At 36.4% G+C, this 22,088-nt stretch overlaps 2 protein-coding genes across 2 annotated transcripts in view; one reads left to right on the forward strand and one right to left on the reverse strand.

The window, feature by feature from the left end:
* Nucleotides 1-3,096, forward strand: part of LOC142342263 (putative glycine betaine transporter) — a 33,338-nt gene extending 30,242 nt beyond the window's left edge. Inside the window, exon 8 of the mRNA XM_075393541.1 lies at nucleotides 1,676-3,096. Coding sequence (XP_075249656.1) covers nucleotides 1,676-2,928 — 1,253 coding nt within the window. The 3' untranslated portion in view covers nucleotides 2,929-3,096. The remainder of the gene's footprint in view (nucleotides 1-1,675) is intronic.
* A 6,788-nt stretch (nucleotides 3,097-9,884) lies between these two features.
* LOC142342264 (neuronal acetylcholine receptor subunit beta-3-like) overlaps nucleotides 9,885-22,088 on the reverse strand; it is a 20,686-nt gene continuing 8,482 nt past the window's right edge. Inside the window, exons 3-5 of the mRNA XM_075393543.1 lie at nucleotides 16,077-16,229; nucleotides 13,179-13,412; nucleotides 9,885-10,384 (exon numbers count right to left, since the gene is read on the reverse strand). Coding sequence (XP_075249658.1) covers nucleotides 9,993-10,384; nucleotides 13,179-13,412; nucleotides 16,077-16,229 — 779 coding nt within the window. The 3' untranslated portion in view covers nucleotides 9,885-9,992. The remainder of the gene's footprint in view (nucleotides 10,385-13,178; nucleotides 13,413-16,076; nucleotides 16,230-22,088) is intronic.

Raw genomic sequence — 22,088 nt, forward strand, 5'->3', positions numbered from 1 at the left:
TACTCAAATGAGCTTATTTTTCAAAACATTGGGGTGCAAGGCCTTAGGATCAGGAAAACGAGCCGAAAAGAATGAATCCAAACCTGAAATAATACAACACTAACAAGCACTGAAGCTTTGATAAGCAGATTGAATAAGGAATTTTCTTTAGGATGATAACAGAGCGCTCAATTATTGTACAAATTGAACTGAAACAGGCTTAATATCTGATAAATGCGCTGTAATTCGCAGAGTTTTTTTAGCCGGCACTAAATTATCTCATCACATGCAGATAAATGCTGAAATCGCTGCATTCCCTGATTTCACTAAGAATTAATTGAACCACATAATTGATTAGTAAAAAGAAAATTTTACTTCTCTATTGGTTACGTATTTCATAACACAGGACTAACACAAAAATTGGGAGGGGGGAATTGGAAGTTCAATGGATTTGTTCTTTTTAGCAGCCATGCAAGGAAGTGGAGTTGCCCACAAAAAAAAACATGCTGAAGTTTTTTGACATCAAACTATTTTTTAATTTGCTTATGTTTACTGTTAGGTGGACCAACATTATGACATCATAGAGTAGTTGGAAAGAAAACAGTCAAGGTCCCCGATCTCTTCCCTCATTTCCTTAATTAGTTTACCTAATCAGTTTTTTAGGTATCTGTAAACCTGACCTGTCCCTATAGAGTAGTTATATTCAATTCCTTGGGAGGTTGCTAACCACACGAGTAAAAATTACAAAATCTCAATAAAAAACAATAAACCTGTAGAACACAAGCAAATTGAAAACAGCAAAAATAATCGACAATTTTCTCATAATTGAGCAATTTCCCGTCAACCGCTTATTTGCCACTTTCTTCGGACAAAAATAACTCCGAACTCAACATTCGGGGGACAAAATTTTCTGTTCTTCTTATTATTTCATTCCCCAAAACATATTTTTTGGCAAAAAATGCGTTTAACCCCGTTGGCATCAAAAATACCATAAAAATAACGAGAACCGTATATTTGTCATTCTATGATTGATATGTTTTTCTAATTGTCACGCTAAATTACTCGCACACATTGTCCTGGCATATTAAGGCAATTTACAAGAAATTAAACTTAACTTTCAACTTTTTTTAGCCTCTTCTAACACATCATTTTTAGTATAGTAATTAATTTTTTCAAGAAAAAAGAAATGTTTTAACAGATATTAAATTTTCAAAAAATTTTTTGGATTACGGTGATGTGATCTCTGTTTAAAAAATTGATATTAATATTTGAAGGTAATGTAAACTAAAATCGTGTTGTTGTAGTTTGCATAAATTTTTTGTTTTACTTCTCTGTTTTCCCACCCCGAATAAAGAAATTATCAATTTTCCCGTCTGTATCAATAGATTTTTTTGCTTGCAGCACAGAACTTCGTTATTGCAGTTTCTTAGTTAAAAGGTTCCCAACAAAAATATTTTTTTTGTTTTCTCTACTTAGCTGCGGTTACTATTCAACTCAATGCTTAACAAAGGGATATCATCGTTTGCTAGGCAAAAAACTGCATTTCAAAAAACAACCTTTGATCAAAATTTTCAAATAAATCTATCTAATGGTTAACAGAAATGCTAGCAGTTTCAAAAAAGAAATACAAAACATTAAACCACTGACAGACCTTTCAGCGGGCGTTATGGGCTCATACCGCTACATTTCATTTCAGGCGTTTTTATTGCCAAAATCTCAAAAGGACGAACCATTCGAGAGTTCATCAATGGAACTATTGTAGCACCAATCCTGTACCAATTTGCTTGGTTCGCCTTCTTTGGGGGAGCGGGACTGGGCACTGAACGAATTGCGGCTGTCGAAGGATACTGTTGTTCTCAGAGCTTTTCAGATAACATAAGCGCACCATTCAATAACAGCGGTTCACTTCTTTTGGTGTCTGATTTCGAGAATTACTGCTCAGATACGAATTGTAATCCATGTTCACAAAATACGCTTAACAAAGCCATTTTGCAAGAGATGTCTCATTTAGAGACCTACAATTGGATTACGAATGGTGATAAAAACAAAATGGCAAGATCCGAGGACAAAAGTTACGTAAGACTCAGTTGCTACTCATTGGTCGAAAGATGGTTCTATACAATGGAAACTCACGGCGAGTTCGGAACCTTTCTTGACATAACTTCTCTAATCGCGATCACCTTGTATTTTGTGACGTCATCAGACTCTGCGTCCCTCATTATTGACATTTTGGGTTCCAACGGAGACTTGGATCCTCCTAAGTTGCAACGAATATTTTGGGGACTAACAGAAGGTGCCGCGGCCACTGCACTCCTCAAGGCGGGTGGTGATGCAGCTCTCAACGCCTTGCAAACAGCATCAATTGTGTGCGCCCTTCCATATACGGCAACTGTATGTTTCATGTGTGTCGCTCTTTGGCGCGCGTGTGCAGTGGCTTACCGCGACATGGACGCTAAAACGCCGGATTTCCCCGTTGGATATCTGGACTTCGCGTCGGATTTCAATTTAGAAATAATTCTGGAATGGCTTTTGGCGTTTATAATGGGACCTTTCTGGGCCGCTAAGGCTGCATGCAAAGTTTGGAACACTAAAAAGTACAAGTTGTACATTTATGCAAGTACAACATACTTCCTTCTGTTCTTATGCGTTCTGTTCCATTTTTTGCACATGTTGATTAATCAGTTCTGGGCCATGGCCTGGACAAGTTACCTGGGTTTTGGATCAATGATGGCAATGTTCAGATGGGTGGTGAGATCACATCATGGGTTCCCCGGGAACTCCGTAGAGGATGTGTTTGCAGCTCTGATTTTGTACCCAAGTGTTGGTCAACAGCTGAAAAGATGCGATGGAGTTGATGTGAACTATAATAGAAACTTGCGCTACTGTACACAGAATCACGAGCCAGAGCGAGAACCTCCTACTTGCATGGAACCGCCAGGTCTCCCGTAGAATTCATTTAAATACTACATAGCCACTCAGTACAGTGGCCCTCACAACAGAAATGGGAATTCTAGCCGAATGGGTGTTTAACTGATAAACTCGAAATGTCGCGATATGGTTTTGTTCTTTAATGCGTTTGTAATATTTTACACTTTTATGATAATGAAGTTTTGAATCAATTTTTTTTCAACATTGAGACGAAAGAGACCATTAGAAATTTGGATCTTTTCCGTTTGTGCTCCCCCCCCCAGCTTAGTGGACGCATATTATTTGCACCCCCCAGACACACGTGACATATTTTTACATAATGATTTACTATGTAAAGGCACGTGCTCTGTAACTTGGGGGCGCATAACGTACTGGGGGGGGGGGGGGGGGCAAACGGAAGCAAACGGAAAAGATCCAGAAATTTCAATGTTTCATCTCACCCAATGGCCGGGGAGACCTGAAACCCAACTGCCCCAAGCCCGCAATTGCGCTGCTCATAAAAACTGCTTATGAAAACTGCACATCTGTTGGCACTGAAAAATGGATTGTTTGGGTTGACGTTCAAAATGTCTCACACGTGATCATTTGATTTCTATCAAATTTGAACTGATTAGACCTTTCCGATCAAGCTAGCTTCGCTAAAAAGACGTCTTACTGAGGACTTTAGTCATTCACTTATTAAAAACAATTACCCCACCCCCCCCCCCCCCCCGACTGAACTGCAAGTCAAGATCAGTACTAGGTCAGTCTAAATGCAAGTCTACATGCACCTATCAGTATTGTGCACGTCTACAAACAAATCCGTATGTTTAACAAGTCTTTGCCAAGATTTTGATTACATTTGCAAGTTGATTCCGAAGTCAAAACCAACTTTACAAAAAATATTCGTTCGAGAAATTTGAATTCCAAATAATTTTGTAACGTGCCACGAGTTTTGCAATAACTTTTATGCACTTTCTTGGGGCGCCTGACAACTGATACCAACTGATACCATGTGACAGAGGGGGACCCGAGAAGGTCAAATGGGCCCCAATTTGATCGCTTTCAGGTGTTCATGCGCCGTTTTCAGCCAAATTTTAGCCGAAAATCTTGGCTTTTTCAGATTTACCAAATGTCGAGCCTTCCTATCAGAGCAAAAGTTGTGAAAAGGGGTAACGCAATTAGGGTCCCATTGCTGGCCCGAGGCTTTTGTTGGCCGCCACAAAGCGCCAATGGAGCCTATTTTGGCCAAAATGTACCAAAGTTCTGGGCCTAATATTGAACAAAAGTCAAATTTGCAACAATTGAGCAATTGTATATTGTCCTCGGTAAGGCCAATTTTTGATTAATTGCAATTTATCTCCAGAAGGAGAAATGTGCAAGAGTTATATAAAATAGTGAAATTTTCAAACATTTGCAAACGATTGGCCTCCGGTTGAGCTGGCCTTAAATTATTTCTCTAACCAATTCTCAAAAATTGTTTAATTCAAACAAAAAACATAAAAACTACTCAGTGTAACAGTTAGTTGCGTGATAAAAATAAAACCTGTTGCAAATACTTGTCATTTTGATGAATTATTTTACAATCATTTGCAATCTAGTTTCTAAATAATTGCACATAAAATGAGAAATTGTTTCTACTTCTTTTTACCTTGATTCATTTAAGCCCGCCTATCCTGACTCCATATCATATCATCCCACTATCGTTCTACCCATTAAATTAGCAATCGACATTACTAGCATTTTTTCTCTCAATTAAGCGGATAAATAAAATTCACATTCAGTCGTGGTAGTTGCATATCAAGTCCCACGGGCTGCTGTGGCATGACCATGGCTGACAAGACATGGCTAAAAGTTTATTTTACTAATTCAAAAATCCTCTTTATAGAAAAGATTAGAATCGAAGTGAAAAGATTGAGGTGAAACCAAAGAGGGTTGAAATGATGGAGGATTGTAATGATACAGGTTCGAAATAATTAGGGGGAAATGATCGGGGGGTAAAAGAAATAGGTAAAAAGTGAAAAGGTAAAAAGGAAACTATCTTCAAGGAGTGTTTAATTTGAAACCATTATATCCTAAATTTACTTCATCTCGTAATGACTTGAAAGAAACCTACCAAAGTTGGAGTCCCAGTCAATCAAGAGTCACTCGTGGGACCAGAATTCATTTCCAACCCACTCAAGAGTATAATCAGACATAAAATTGAATACTCATGAGGTTACTTAATTTTGAGCACCAAAAAGTTCGATCAAGATCTGCTTCGAAAAAAATAGTTTGTTTCCGAGCTAACTTTTATTTGCTTGAACTATGCCTATTTAACATGATAAGGTTAAAAACAAGAACTTTACACAATAAAACGCCACCCCAAGACATTATGATGCCCGAAAAGCTGCGTACAGTATGATTTCTGTCTTTTAAGTACGCGTGATAGGCGTAAATGAGGGAAAAAAGGCGTCAAAATGTAACATTTAAAAAAATTTTTTCGTTCATTTTCGTTTTCCATTAGTTTTCAGAATATATTGTTGAACCGCTTTACTCTTTCTGTATTTGCCCAGTTGCTAGGCTACGACACGTCTGATAGTTTTCTTATTTGCTTTGTAATTTTTAAAAAATGAAACAATTTACATCTTGCAAAAAAGAATATCATGACCATGCAGTATAATTTTGATTCTGCTTTAGAGGTTGTGCGAAAATCAGTGATTTACACTTTGCTTGGCCACCTGTCACCAAATATCGTGCTCGAAACCAAAACACTCATAACTCTCAAGTAAACTCCAAATCATGACAAAACTGGGCGCAAGGAGACCTGAATTCTGTTTTTACATGAGAATAAATTTACAACAATGGTATCTTTTAAGAACATTAGGGAATAATTTTAGTCAAGGATTATCTAAATAAACAACTAGTACTCTTTTGGCAAACTCTAATAATTTTTTTAGGTGAAATGAACTAGCTGTGCAATCAAGCGTACTTTTTTCTTATATTTCTGAAAATATTTTAAATTTATTGCTTATAATTTCCTTTTGGAATTTTCATTAAAAAGAAAAAATTTATCTGCACTGTATCCAAATTCAAACAGCCGACAAGCTGGCATTGAAAAAAGCATATTGGCTCTTTAAATGAATCGCTTAAGAGTCCTCCATGGAACGTTTGTGAAGATACCAAATTGCTTAAGAATAATTGGAGTTCAGGAAATAACACATCATAAGGTGGCTTGAATACGAAATGGAAACCAGTTTGTCATCTGTTGACGTTTTCGCTGTAAATAAAGGACTAACAAATTAGAAAACCAATGAATCAACATACACTCACAAAACTTAAAAAACTAATGAAACTTACTGCATACAATTGGTGTAAAAGTGGTGGAGAGCATAAGCATTGTAATGAAACAAATAAATTGAAAAAAATTATCCTTCATTAGCAACCTAAGAGGTTTTTCCCAAGAAAAATGATCGCACAACAAAAACTATAACAAACAAAAGCAACCTGAAGAATTTGCTACTATCCCGAATTATTTTATAAAATTTATGCACAGTTAACCAGTAAGACTTGGTTAACCAGTTAACCAGTAAGCCATTGATAATAAACCTAGAAAAACAGAAAAGATAAGAAAAACAGAAATAACAAAATATTACGGGCAAAACGTTTTTTAAAAATTTATTTATTCTCCATCACAATAAACAGTGTGGAAATTTAAAAAAAAACAAGACTCAGCCAAGAAGATTAGAAATACTACTGAAAGAGTCGCAATTATAACACATATGTAACATATTTATAGCACTCAATAGAGAAAATACGGAAGTTGAATCGACGCACGCGGAAAAAAATCCCTCTCAGGGTCAGAGATTTGATCAAACACCATTTTCAAATTTGATTAAAAAGGAGAGTGAAAAAAATACGCCTCAAATTGAGTTGCTTCTTTGTTCGCTTAACTAATCCGGTTTGTTTAAAATCACCACTGAAAAATGATTTCCCCTTGGCTTGTTAAGGCCGAAAAGTTGTAAACAGATCTTTAAACAACCTACTCCGGAATCGACACGAAGCAAATATTCACTTAGACCCAAGCTAACTACTCACTGAACAAAATGAAGCTCTTACATTATTTAAAAAAATCATTTTGAAGCTTCAACAGTAACATTAATATAGAAAAAATAAAACTCAGAAAGTTAATTAAATAAAACTAAGAAATTTTCTCTAAAACTGCCTTCAAAAACTGCTGCTTCAAGACAACTATTGACAAAAGAACGCAAAAAAACTCATCAAATATCGACCTTTAAATGCTCGAAAAAAGAAACGGCACCGCAAAAAATAATCGAAAAAGAGAAAACCAAAATAATACAAAACTAGACACAAAAGGCTAAAGCCATACTTAACAGTGCCCCGTATCACCTTGATCTGTTAGTTCTTGGAAATTTTACAAAAAGAATCGCTCCATAACGTGACTTAGAATGTATAGGCAAAAAACGATGAAAATGGTCAAAAGTGCTATCAAAAATGCTCCATCTATCTTAAAAATCATACCTGATACTTATTATCAACAAATTCTAAGGATCACTGAAGCTACTAGAACACCAAAAGTCAACCAAAGAAACTCAGGAATGCTCTTAAAGAATTAAGAAGAACACAAAAGCAGCTAAGTGAGCGTTCGAAAGATCAAAAATGGAAAATTAGCTCAAAAATGAATCAGATAGGCTACTATTTGCTCCCAAAGCTCAAAATGGTTCGAGGCATACTTTTACTAGCTTATATAATTGAGGCAGACACGTTTGGCTAAAGAAGTTTAAGTTAAAACTAAAAAGCCCCGTTGAAAAACTGTATCTTGCTTTGCGCAAATTTCCACGCCTTATTTTCTCTCTCTTCAAGGATGATTTAACAAAAGCCACTCTAAATTTTCTCTCTATTTTCGATTTTTTTCATCAGATTGGCCTAAACTCATTCTTTCACTTGAGGCACTTAAATTCTTCAAAACACATCCTCTAAGAACAGAAGTCAGGGATTTAAAAATAGATAGCAATTACTCCTCTTCCAGTCGTAAAAGAGACAGCGCACCATTATAATCCAAATGTTTCGGATTGTAATAAAATAATTGAATCAACCAAAAAAAAATATGTCTTGGAGCTTTCAAACTCGACGACTAAAAATTAAATAGGCCAAATAAATTCTGCGCTCTCTGAAGAACGCTCAATTGGTCGGTCTTGTCTCAGTACAAAATTGTTTCTTAAAATCCAATAAAATGTCTGAAATGACGCAAAATACAAACTTCATTCATTCGATTGTCGTCCATTGGAATGGCCCTCAGCAAAGACCTTGACAGAAATCTGTTTACACATTAATATTTCAAACCTGCTATTAACCTTTTCGCTGTTTTAGTGTTGAAAATTTATTTCCAATTCCATGATCAACAATTTATCTGTTGATCTGATGTGTCCGCATTAATGGGGTACACTTCGTATGAACGCAAACTTGATAAGTATGAACTTCAAGTATCTCCTTTTTCGATGAAATATGATTTATTGAACTCCCCACACCCACGGTATAGAATATGAGCAGAAAATCTATGGTGGATAATTCGCGCACATACTAATTATCTAATTATAACTAATATATAAATAATGTTATTTAATATGGATTTTTCTGCCAGCGCCCTACCACTCCCCCCCCCCCAGCCCCAATGCCAAAATACCCAATGTGAAAAAATACCCAATATTTATCCTAATGTTGAAACTACCAAACGATTATTTAGCATAATATTTAGCTAGTACATTTAGCCATGCTTTGCGGGCCATGGCCATGCCTCAGCGCCCGTGGGACTTGATATGAAGCCATCACGACCGAACATGTGATTGAATTAAACCTAGTCGAGGCCAAAACTTTATATTGTAAGAAATGGCAAAAGTCTTACAAAAAAAAGTTTACTTTGCTAGATCTTGCAAGCAAAAGTTTATCTCGCAAGATTAGATTCCTGCAAATAGACAAACCACGTTTAAAAAAGCTGAAATCCAAAGCCTAGCCAAAACAAAAGCATAATTCCTGCAAATAGACAAACCACGTTTAAAAAAAGCTAAAATCCAAAGCCTAGCCAAAACAAAAGCATAATTTATAAACAGTTACAAAGTTGACATCTAAGGCAGGTGAATTCTCTCATTTTTGATGAGAAAACTAGGTAATTTTGGGGCTCAAGAAGCACTCTTCTTCGTCAAGGAACCCTGCAAAACAAGCAATTAGAAAATCAAGAAAACAGAAAACCAAGAAATGAAAAAATCAGGCTTCTTCGGCTCCCTTTTGTTCATACCAAAATAAGTGTACATTCATATCGTACGACGTTTAAGAATTTTTTTAGAGTATAGGCCATAAGAAAAGGTACTGGAGTAAGAAAACCGAATAGCTTAAAAAAGGCTATCTTATAAGATTCTTGCAAGATTCTTGCAAGAACAATTTTATCTCATAAGATCTTGCAAGATTTTGGAAGAAATTCTTTTAAGAGGACACATCGACTTACAAGATTCTGCTAGAATCTTGCAAGATCTTACAAGATAAACTTTTTTTCCGACTAGTGATTAGCTTAGTTATGAGAAAACATGATTGTAAAACCGAGTGCTAATTTGTAATCGGAATAATGAACGAAAAGATCAAAATGAATAAATTGTATATAATGGCATTGGGTATTTTGGCACATTGGGTTTTTTGGCATTGATTATTTTGTCATGCAACCAGTTTGTTCATATATTATGTATAAATTTAATTACCTTTCACGGTAAGTATATAGGCGGGGCAGAGCTGAGCGGGAGGGGGCATTAGATAGCATTTCATTATGTAGAAATATGACACGCGCCTTTGGGGGGGGGGGGGGTGCAACTAATATGCACCCACTAGGCTGGTGGCACAAACGGAACAGATCAATTAAATGTAATGGATTATTGATCGTCATACCTGTTATAATAATCCTATAAAAAACGTTATTGTTGAAAATATCTTTTTAATTATGATCAAATTGCACGCAGGTCTATAGAAACACTTAGTATGCAATTTTGAATGAGCGGATAAACAATTTCCGCTTTTTAGTAGCAATTTCCGCGAAGAAACATTGTTTTACAAGCTGGTTCCATTTAAACAGAATCAGCATCATCATCCATGTAAAAACCCAATGCTACTGAAAACCGTATGTAAAAGTACGCCAGTATAGAAATCATTACAATCAGATGAATAATCATCAAAATTCTATCGATGACGTTTGCCAGGAATCGCCATCGAATATCATTGATCTCCTGCTCCTTCATTCTGTTCTCTTCACGTCTCTCTTCCTTGTTTAAGTCCGTGGCGTTGTGAACACATTTGCGTATGAGTTCGAACACGTTGCTCTGTTCCAGTCGGAAATGGCGATAGCGCTCCTGGACATCCAACGGAACCAGTCCGAATAGTTTGAGACGTGGTGAGGATATGAAACGCTGTAGTTCCCGACTCATTGAGAGACGCCACCCACTTTGGGAAATATTCACCACTAAAAATACACAACACTCAGGCTAAGGTGAGCAACCAAAGTCAGCTCTGATCGATCAGAGCTCGCATTGTTTGCTCTTACACTCTTTTCCCCAATAAATAGGGGTGCAATACGCATTACACCCTAATCCCTCGCAAACAAGTCACGGAGTCTGGAAGCAACTCTATGGTCTGGATTTGGTGTTATCAGGGCCTGGTCTACAGTCTGCACGGTGTCTAGGGTCTGCTCTGGATAATCTGATCACAGCACTGTTAAGTATTCTGTTAACGCTTTTCCATCTGTTGAGTATTGACTAATGACCTTTAACGTGCGTTAAGATGTAATCAGAGGATTGTTCTCAATTGCTTCTGACAGGTGACGAGAGGTACGCGTTCATGAGATTAGGAGAGGAACCAACTATTTAGATTCATGAAGATATATGATGAGCCATATGAGCCCCATGTAGTTTTACCGTGTTTAAAGGTTCGGGAATAACAAAAACTCAAAAGTAGGAAAAAACTTTAAGAATATTTAATGGGGTAGAGAAATGGGATAGACATATTATGGGTTCAAAACACAAATGCAAAAAAAGGATAAAAAGTTTTCGAGAAATATTAATTATTGACACTTGATTTTCCCCTTATATGGGGACTACCAAGCTGTCTGTATCTATTCTTGGCGGAATTCATTATTATTATTATTAAAATTATTATTATTATATAATCCAGACCTTTTTATGGACTCTTACATATTATAGGAATTAAATTTTCTTTGAAATACTTATTACTTTCATACTATAGTTGTACATATTGCTCATATTTTTTTGTAAAAATTAAAAAAAATTTACCGTATGTATAAGGGGGGTGGATGCGGAATTGAGCGGGAGGTGCCATTTGATAGTATTTCTTTATGTAAAAATATGGCACATGCGTTTGCGGGTGCAACTAAAATGCACCCACTAAGCTAGGGGGCATGAACGGAAAAGATCCATTAAAGACAGTCGATTATTGATAGCCATACTTGTTATAATCATTATGTAAAAAAAACGTTGGAAATATCTTTTTAATTGTTCATCAAATTGCACGCAAGTCTACAAAAACACTTAGCATGCAATTTTGGATAGGCGGATATTAATAGTCCCATATATTTTTCGCGTGTATAAAAGTTCGGGTATAACAAAATTTCAAAATTAGAAAAAAACTCTAAAAGTGTTTAATGTTGTTTGAGAAATGGGATAGACATATTATGGGTTCAAAACACAAATGCCAGAAAAACTTACTAAACCTTTGCAAAATAAAACGTTACAGAAATACAATTTGACGACAAAGTCTGGCACTCAGACCCGCAATGAGGTATTAGCGCTAAAAACTAAAAAATTATATACAATTGGCGATTAATGCGTTGAATTTATGTAAGATTTAAATACATCTGACTATAATACATATAAATACATCTTTTGGCGTCTTACATATCTTTTTAAGGTTCACAGATAATTTTAAGGTTTCTGAGCATAGATCTTACATAACTTTAGCGTTTCAAAGCGTAGATCTTACGGCTCTGGTGTTTTAGGCAAAAAAAATTACGTGAATTCAGCCACTTAAATTCTGCTCACCTTTTGCTGTTGTACTTAGCAAGTGTTTGGGTTCCATTGCTTATAGTTGGGTCTCATCAGCCTCTGTGAGATTCATTAAAACAAAAAACTTTCTATAAAAAAATTTCTTTTAAGGACTAATTGTTGCGTTTATTGTATTAGAGCAATAAATTTGCTTGCGCTGAATTGTTCGATAGGCTATTATTGTGAAGCAAAAGGTCACCCTCCAAAAAGAAAGTTTGAAATTAAACTTTCCAAAAAACTTAAATTCTGAACATCTCCTGAACTGAAAAGATTCTTCTACTGGTTTTAGAGTAGCAAAAGAAATCTTTTATCTGGAAGAAATCTTTCGTTTTGGAGAGTTTCTCATGAATTTCTTCTGATCGAACTTAACGTCTGTACCAGCTGAACTTTTTGCCCAGTTTGGGTAGAGAAAAATTGAACCCTTTCATTGATTTTGTTTCATGTTTCTGCAAATATGTGGATATGAAATTTCAATAACAGCTATTTTCATTGGGTCAAAAATGTGTTTAAATGCAACCAAAATAGGCGTGATGGCAGTCCATATAATGTTTAGCCAGGAAATAACATTGGTGTAGTTTTTTCAGTTGTTCTGCTGTTTTCGTACCCCAAAAAGCAGAGAGCAGTCTTCGAAAAGGTGATGCATTCAATCAGTATACAGAGGTCCAAACTCGGTCATTATGCAAGATTAACGTGTAGAAACGAGAGTTTTATGTAAGATCTGCACTTAGAAACGCTAAATTTTTGTAAGATGTACGCTTAGGAACTCCTAAATTACATAAGATCTACACTTAGAAAGGCAAATATTATGTACGAATTATAATTAGAAACGGTACATTTGTTTAAGTTCTACACTTTATAACTATAAATTCAACACTTTTATTGCAAAATTTGTGCGAAAATTGAAATTGTCTAACTTGTAAACGCTTGTTACCGTTCATCTTGTACAAACTTGCCAAAAGCAAAAATTTTTTCATAGGCAAGCAGGGTGTTTTTTCATAGTTATCTTGTTTCGAGCATGGTCTTTCTATGGGTCGAGCATAAGTCCATTTTTTAAATAACTTTGAATTGTTAATTTCTTCTGCTTCCGTGCATACAGATGCAGAATCGGTGCAAGACTAAACAGAATTGCACCAGAGCAGTCCAACTTAAGAAAGAGTTGTCATCTCAGCCTTGTTTCAGAGACATATTGACCAAACTAACCGATAGAAGAAACCATACAGAGCAATCCCATGTGCAGCAGAATAGCAGTGAGTAGGTAGAGCAGAAGGGGGGAGTTCTGAGAGTTGGCGGGGAGTATCTCTCGCAATGATGAGAACGCCACAACCTCTGCAAGGAGAATAGTAACCGAAAATGATACTTTCTCACACGTGTCAGATGGAAGCATGAAGCAAATACTGGACAGAACGTATATCACGACACTCGGGATTAGCAGCACTGTAATTGAAATCTGTTTCATTTTAGATTTTGTGGGGCTAATGAATATCTTAAACAAGCTTATAATCCTAATTGTGAATGCAATAATGCGTGATTATTTCCAGTAATCTCAAAATTTCTATTATGCAAGATACTAAACTTCTGACCTGTTACGCAATGAAGATTTTTATTATATCTGAAAAGGCAATAATCAGATCCTAACAGAAACTAGTTATGTTCAAGGAGTAAGACAGCAGGGTTACTCCTTGAAACGCTTTTAATGATGTTATCGATGCAATCGAGTGAAGTCAGTTGACGTTCCAAAAGTCATAACTTGCGGAAGAATTTCTCCAAATCCTTTTTTAGATATCTGTTGCACTTGCCCAAACGCAAGCACATGAAGTGTTTTGTTATTTTTCAAAAACAATTTTCAATATGTGGCTCCTCTGTATCATTTACAAACGATTTTCTAAATATTTTGGAAGCACTTGATGCGTTATGTAGTTCTTAAAATTTTAAGTTAGGCTAGTATCCTTCAAATGTTTTATTTTTATATAATCAAGCTGCTATTGCGTTATTGTTAGATATATTTGATTAACAGAGGATAACAAAAAATATTTTATATGTTTCCTGCGAAGAAAACCTTGCTGTAGAAGCTGCGAGAAAAAGTTTAGCTGCAAAATTTTCTCTTTTGTTTCGAAAAACAAGTTTGAGAAATAACTAATTAATATCAATCTGGACAACAACGTCCAGTCAGAAATTTAAGGCAGTTTTGTGGCTGTTTTTCACTACTTCACTCCCTGTGGTATAAGTCATGGAAATGTGAAATCAAGCAATAAAAAATCTTGTTCCTGGAAGATATCTCTATTGTCACAATTGCGATATCAGGAATAAGCTTACTCTAAATTTTAACAATATCAAAGAATTGGCTAATGACAGGAGAACGTTGTGCCGAAAAGTATATGTAACAAAACATGGCACTTAAAAGCAGAAAAATGTTATGTCCGTTTCAAAACAATGAAAAAAAAAACTAATTTAAAATCATACTCAAGCTCTCTGTTGCACTCTGGCTTTCTCTGTAGCGAAACTTTTCATCAGTCGAGAAAACTTGTTTTTATTACTCAAAGAGGAGTATTGAGATTGTGTAGGTTTTTTTCAGCTGAAGCCATGACTTGAACTTTTCATTTTTGTATTTGAACAATGGAAATTAGGATCTGATGATAATATTCAGAGTGAAAAGGTCATTTCGAGAATTTTTGATTCCATATAGGTCCCTCCTAACTTTCTAACGTAACCTCTCCCCTTATACTGCCGAACTTAACAATAATAACACTTTTTGGAAGTATTTTCCATTTTAGGCTATTTAGTTGCCGTGCCGAACTTATTTACTCGGAATTTCAGCTTTTTCCACATTGGGTGAAAATATGATGGGAAGTGCGAGCCACTTTCTATGTAACTAATTTAACGCCATTAATGTTGTTCATTGCAAAAAGAAAGAAACAGCTGGGCTACAGTTGATTCAATTTTCAAAAAGGGATTATCTTTGCATAGGTCGTTGCGTATTTATGTTCAAAGTTTCAGTTTTAAAATTTTTCACATTTTCGTTTGCTCTATTTTGTAATAAAATTGCAATCTAAGTTTTGCTCGAAAAACTTTTGGACAAAAACCTATAATTAACAACTTGGCGCTTTGAAGTCAAAGTAGACGCAACGCAAATTTTGTAAGAATTATTACGAAATGACGATCAAAAGTCTTTTGATGGACCATGGGGTGCTCCTTATAAAACTCAAACAATAACTATAAAATTTAAAAATTGAAGTCAGTACCTATTTCAGTTGAGTTAAGTGTTCTATACTTGAATATGAGTGGATTCGTTACCTCAATTTATTTATATAGAACAATGAAATGTATGATCCGTCGACTGTTCTTGCATACAGAAATATTGGTGGTTTTTAAGAGGTCTGAAATGCCCTGATTAAAAAACGCCAAATTGAACATTGAACAAAATCAATTCTATCGTCTTTCCTCGCTTGCATTGCAATCTACAAATCAAATAACTATTTGGCTTAAGTTTACAAAAAATGAAAGATTTCTGGCGAAGGCCTCTTCTTCCTCATTCGAAAATCTTTTTTCCACAATCAAGAGAACATTAATAAAATGTTCAGCAATTGCGATCTCTGATGATGATCTATGAGCATGATATTTTTACATCAGAGAACTTGATTGCTGAAAATTTCAGTATTGCTCTCTTGGTTATAAAATGTTTAACTAAAGCGGAAAAAATTGACAAAAAATTACCATGGAAGCTCTTTCAGTTTTTGTATTCTTACGCGAAAAACACGATTTAAATTTTTCAAGCACGTGATTGGAATAATTTTTTGGGTTCCTATAAATGCAGGGCGGGCGAAGAAGGCAATAGAACTGCTCTGATTCGACCCGATTCCCCCAAACATAAAAAAAATGAATGCAAATTCCACCAGAGGGTAAAAAATAGTCCAATTTTCCGGGATCTCTTATTGTATTGATAGAATTTCAACGTGTTTAGCAGAGCCCAGCTGAACAAAACCAAAAACATAGACGGAAAAGCCTTTCTTCACTTATTGCACTATTTTTGCTAACCGCCTGTTTCTCGATTGCTTAAATGTGAGGATCCTAATTGTGACCTGTTTTTGAATGAAACAGATCCTAGGGTGTAGTATAGTGGTCTTCGTCTCATGTGCACCATTAGAGTGAAGCTTTTATTAGCTTTATTGCACGAGTCATTTGATGGGCCAACCAGCAGCTCCCACTGATCATTTTCGGACATCTTTGACTGGTCAAAGACGCAATTTAGATTACCTGAAACAGCGATTTAGTTGAAGCTAAAAAATGATTGATAGTGATTAGATATAATGTAAAAGAATTTTTAACAGTTTCCTTAACTGTTTGTTACCCTATAATATATGTTACCCAATAATATAAAAGCGTTTTGTTACAGTTTCATTGGTTGTTTGTTTCCGTATGGATTACAAACTTCCCAGGATGAGGTCCGCGACCCAAGACAGGTATTGGCCAGAGCGACTTGGATAGCGGACAGGGAGGTCCGGTGAGAACCAACTCATGGGTCTGCAAAAAATTTGAATCGCGCGTTCCGTCTGGCAAATGACAATTTTTGGTCTGTTCGGTCTGGCCAAAACCCACATTTTGGTCTGTTTGGTTTGATCAATACCCGCAAATCTATCTGTTTGATCAGGCCAATGCCCACAATTGGTTGCGTTTGGCGGTGAGCATATTCAAGGCCTAGAGGTCCAGCCAACAGATAAGACGGTCCTCTGCAAAATGTGTAAACGTTTTCTGCATTGACTGTTTTTCAAAACAAATTCCCTTCATTGATACCAACATCAACTCTGGATGATTATACTATTCATCAAACTAATTTCTGGAGTTCGCATCGGTCTTTAAAACGAGACTTCTATATTCGAAATCTCGTATTCATTTCTTGAACAAAGTAGTTAAAGGAGTAAAATAAAACTTTTATTAGAAGCTTCTACACGTTTAAGTGGATCTGGCCAACGGTCTGGAAAACAGTCTGGCCTAGGATCTGTTCCATTTGGCCGATTGTCTGCACAACGGCCTGGCTTAGGGTCTGTTCCGTCTGGTCGATGGTCTGCTGGACAAAGTCTGTGCAGTCTGCCTAATGCTGGCCAAAGTCTATTTGGTCTGGCCAATACCTATTTTTGGGTATAACGGGTTACAAGCTCCACTGTTTGCAACCCAAGTCGATCTGGCCACTGCCTGTTTTAGGTAGTGGACCTCATAATGTGTTTGGGTTCCTGATAGTAAACTCAAAACTCTGGCTGAGTTTTTTCTTATTTGGCTGGGTTTTTGATCAGACCATGGCAGACCTTAGGGTTCAATTTGTCGCAAATCCAGTTTTCATTCGACATTGTTTTTCGCATTACATGTTTTTAGATTTTAGTTCTAAGCGGCCTAACACCAACAGCTCGTGGAGACTTAAGACAATTTTGCGTCAATCAATCGCTATTTTTCAATTTAGGCATGAACTTATTTATCAACGAGAGATATCTTAACCATGAAAGTAGAGCCTTAACCTGCTTTCAAATATGTTTCAATAACAGTCTTTTCAACCTTTTATAAACCAGTTTAAAAATCAGAATTTTAGATGCTGTGGCGAAAATTTCAAAATCAAATCGGAAAAATAAAGTCACGATTTGCTTGTAGTCACGTTTCACTCTCATAACTTTGATTGATTCTCTCCATATCAGTTGATTTCTTCCTAAATTGATTACCCTTAATAATTCATGGACGCCAAAAAAAGAAACAAATTTATTCTTGAGCGCTAACCAGATCTGATACAGTTTTTGCTATAATTTGGGTTCGAACTTTACTTTCGCTCAATTTTTTACATTTGCTTGTTGCCGCGGGTCACTATACCATTCCCGGTTACTGGTGTTAATGTGAGGGAGTAATCAGTGGAAAGTACAGGCTTTAGGCGTTTGGGTACGATAACTTGGGTTCTGGTTTGCGAGGTATAGTTTCAGGTAAAGAAAGCAGAGTTCTTAGTGTGGAAGGTACAAGAACAGGTTCGAATGGTGCAGCATATCTGGTTGGTTAAAAATTTTTCTAGGATGCCTTTGCTGGAAATAGAAGTACCATTTCCTGTGCGATAGCAAACTCTAGATTAAACACTAGATCTTGATCCACTTTTGGCTCATCTCACGTACTCGAAAAATGCACGGTAAGAACAGTCTCGGCAAAATCTTTGTGCTCTACAGTTTAAATCCAGGTGTTTGGTTCCGTCAATTAGAATCCCAGTTTTATCTTTGCCAGAGTAACCAATGATTCATCAAAGATTCGCAAAGTTTCATCATTTTCTTGCTACTAATCGTGAAGACAACAAAAAGCCTCCAATGGACAGCAACACCAAACATTATAGGACAACAGCTTATTTGGCCAAAAAAGTTTAAAAAGTTGATTGAAGAAGCCATTGATTCGATTTCAATGTGACCTCAGTGCTTGCAATTTGAGACTCGTTGACAGTTTTACTAAAAATAGGTCCAATCAGGAAGAGTTTATTCGATCAAACTGCGCTTTCATCAAACTTGAATTTCTTGTTGAATTGTTTGCTAAACAATTTGACACAATTTTCATTTACTACAATTTGGGTTCGAACTTATTTTTAGCTCAATTTTATATATTTGCTTGTTGCCGAGGGTTACGTTATGAAAAGGAAAGGAAGTGTACATATTGTAAAATAGGATCTTTGGATACACTGTGTGATCATGCTGTTGCATGTCATGGGCGGGGCGATATGATTTTGCGACACGACCATCTAATGGACAAATTTTTTTGCTTGCTGCGAGCAGAAAAACTTGATACCAGAAACAAATTCTCGACCTGGAGATGTGTATTTACCTTGTTGGTCTGCTGGGCAACCGGCAGCTCTGGATGTAACCATTAACTCCCCACTGCTACATAGTATTATTTCAAATGCGGCGAGGAAGTCTGGTTTTGCCCTGAGAGCTGCGGAAGTTGGAGCATTGTCCCCAACAATGTGCCAACATAGGTGTTCAATCTATTCCCATAGCTTTTGAATCATTTGGTGGACTCTCTGAATTGGTCAAAAAGACATTGAAGCGAACAGCTCTGCTCACTGACAACAGACGTTTGTACTCAGCCGGTTTGTCAGTAGCTTTCAGCAGGCTTGCTCAATCGGTTTCAGTCACACTAATGCGGGGAAACGCTATAATGTTGATAACAAGAAGCGCAAAACTGTGAGCCAGCTGCTAGCAAAAGAAGCCTCCTGAATGTCTTATGTCCTTTGATTGTATGGGTTTCAGTATCCCAATTGCAAACCAAATGTTGTGGGTTCCACTTTCCTTGTTGAAAACCTGATTGTGTGGGTTTTACTATTCCAACTGAAAACACGATTGATTTAACAATTTTAATTAATTATGAGTTCTTATTCTTACCTGATCAAAGTGGGGAGAATAGGAACATATATTTCATATCTGGAAAACTAACATGAACTGTTGAAAATTGATTTATTAAACTGGTGATCTGTTGTTTTAAAAACCTAGTCATGGTAACCAAGTTAATTGTTAATTCAGTTTCATTTGAACTCAAAAACTGCCACAGTCATTCCACTAAACACCGTCATGGCCTCCTCATCACTCAGCTTGGCCTCATTGAGACATGAGACAACCAACAGTTATGAATCATAAAAAATAACCTGCTAAAGTCAGTCATGAATGAGTAAACCCACTGAAAACACCTACATTACCTTAATTGCCGGTCAACCATCAAAACCTTGGCACTATCTATGCTACTTTGCCAGGAGAATAATTTCAGGCAAACGTCGGTGTCAGTGGCCAGTACAGAAGACAAAAAAGATCCAGCTAGCTGACTTCTGGAGCGTATTATCAAGAAAAATTAATAAATTAGAACCGCCCATTTTAAGCGGCACAACACCTGAGGTTAGTCTTTGTATTCGCATAAGCGTTAAATTCGGTAAAATCTCAAAAACAACTTATAGCAAACTTTATTTTTCTTGACGTCTTCGGCAAATGCAAAAAGAGACAAACAAAATTAGGTTGGTGTGGCTGCTGAAAAAACAAGTCTGCCCTTACACAATTGCTCGGAAGTTAGAGTTTGTCAGAAAAAATGAATGTTAAATTGAGCCAATAAGTTCCGCCTTCGCTTACAACAGATGATTCAAACTAAGCAGCTCGTCCTGAGCTTTTTAGATATGGCAAAAATGGACAACGCGATTTTTTTTACTTGAAGATTTACAGCACACTCAACGAAGATTCGAGTAATACTTGCAGCTAAAGCAGAAATTTTTCTTCGCACCTAAAATTTAAGAGCCGTTGTCTTTGCACAAAAAAGCCTTAGCTTGCAACTTCCTTGGAATCACCAAGTCAACAAAAACAGTCCTCGGCAAGTAGCTGATTTCAATACAACGATCAACTTCGTCATTCGTCAAAACTTATAGTCGCCAATTTACGAACTCGTCCTTCTCCTGATAAAGTAGAGCAAATCGATGATTACAAAAAATCCGTCGTCTAGTTTGATGTAAAGGACTCCAAGAGATTGTATTGTTAATCAGAAACCAGATAAGTCGCATGTTTCACGACACATGCTTCCCCTGGTGGCGTTTTTCCTGTTTTTACGTTTCACGGTTACCGCTGTCCTATTTTTTAGCCAATTTCATCACTGTATCAACCTGATTCAAAATCATAAAAAAACGAATGATATTTGCAAGATTTCACATTGACAAAGTCAATCATAATATTGAGGCGTGGTGCAAAAAGTGCCTTCAATGTCAACCAAAAAAAATTGTGTACACCATAAACATTAACATACCAACTTAATGTTGGTTTTACTATATCAGTCATGTAAATATAGGTTCAACCAGACCACTGGCAGCAGTTCAAGACTCTTTTAATCGTTATTGGTAAATTTTGTGGAAAAATCAACAAACCGGTTGGAACCTCAATTATCATCCTTATTATTGATGCTTTAATCATGGCGCTTCTGTAAATTCTTGTGCGGTCACATTTGGTGTGCCGCTTTACTTAACCACTGATAGAGTATATTTTGAATATTTAGCAAAAATTTTTGTTTTTTTTGTCTCAAAGACACAGCGCATAATCATCTATCAATTGACGATATCAAAAAGCTTCACCGAACAATGAAGTAACATCTTATATCTGCAAAGCGGTACGTTTCGAATATTATCAATTTTTCGGTATCGCCAATTCTGGTGGAAGATTTAAGCCACAAAACAGATTTTCTGCTTTATCATCCAATACAGATCCTGCGTAACCAAACGCAGAAGCAGAATATTCTATACCATTGATTCCGCAGGACTGTTTTCGTCCATTTCAAACTTACGTATAATTCTTAGTTTGACTTCACAGACAAGGCTGAGCTCCGAAGAAAAAGTTTTTATTTTCAAATAAATTTGTGAAAACTTTTATTTACGGATACTTGCTAATCTGGTAAAGCAGTTATTAGAGGCTTTAAACAATTGTCCTTATTAATTACTTTTTTATTGCGGAACAAAAAAGCGACAGCAATGCCCAATTGTTTACGGTTTAAGCAAAACTTATATCAAAAAGAGGTTGAAACGTAGCAAAAATTGTTAGATACCCAGGTTGATGTCGCGCTCGAAATTGCCTCTGATCAGACCGTCCCAGACAAGTGTGACCTCTGATCAGTTCGTCCCAGACCTCTGATCAGACGAGTGTGCGCTCGAAGATCATTGTGCTCTCGAAGTGCGCTCGAAGCCGCCTCTGATCAAACGATTTCCAGACCAAAATGACCTCTGATCAGACAAGTTCCAGACCACTGTCCAGACTAAAGTGCGCTCGAATTGTTGTCTCAGACCATATGCATTATGTCTGCAGATCTTCAATAACGAAAGCATTGCACAAATATACATGGCAATAAATAAAACAATAAGATATATCAATTTAAAAAAATAAAATTTCTTAGCGACAAACGTGTCGAGATATCACCCAGGTTAAAGTCCCGAAACGATTATGTCCATACTGAAGATGAAAGCACTGCAGGAAATGCAGATTTCTGTATTATTGGATTCTTAAATAGACAAGGACTAACACTTAACGAGAGAAAAAAACACACATCACAAGAGAACAGAGAAGAATTAATTGTAATATTTATTAGTGCTAA

The sequence above is a fragment of the Convolutriloba macropyga genome, chromosome 7, assembly GCF_964194025.1.
Source record: "Convolutriloba macropyga chromosome 7, txConMacr16.3, whole genome shotgun sequence".
NCBI classification, from domain to species: domain Eukaryota; kingdom Metazoa; phylum Xenacoelomorpha; order Acoela; family Convolutidae; genus Convolutriloba; species Convolutriloba macropyga.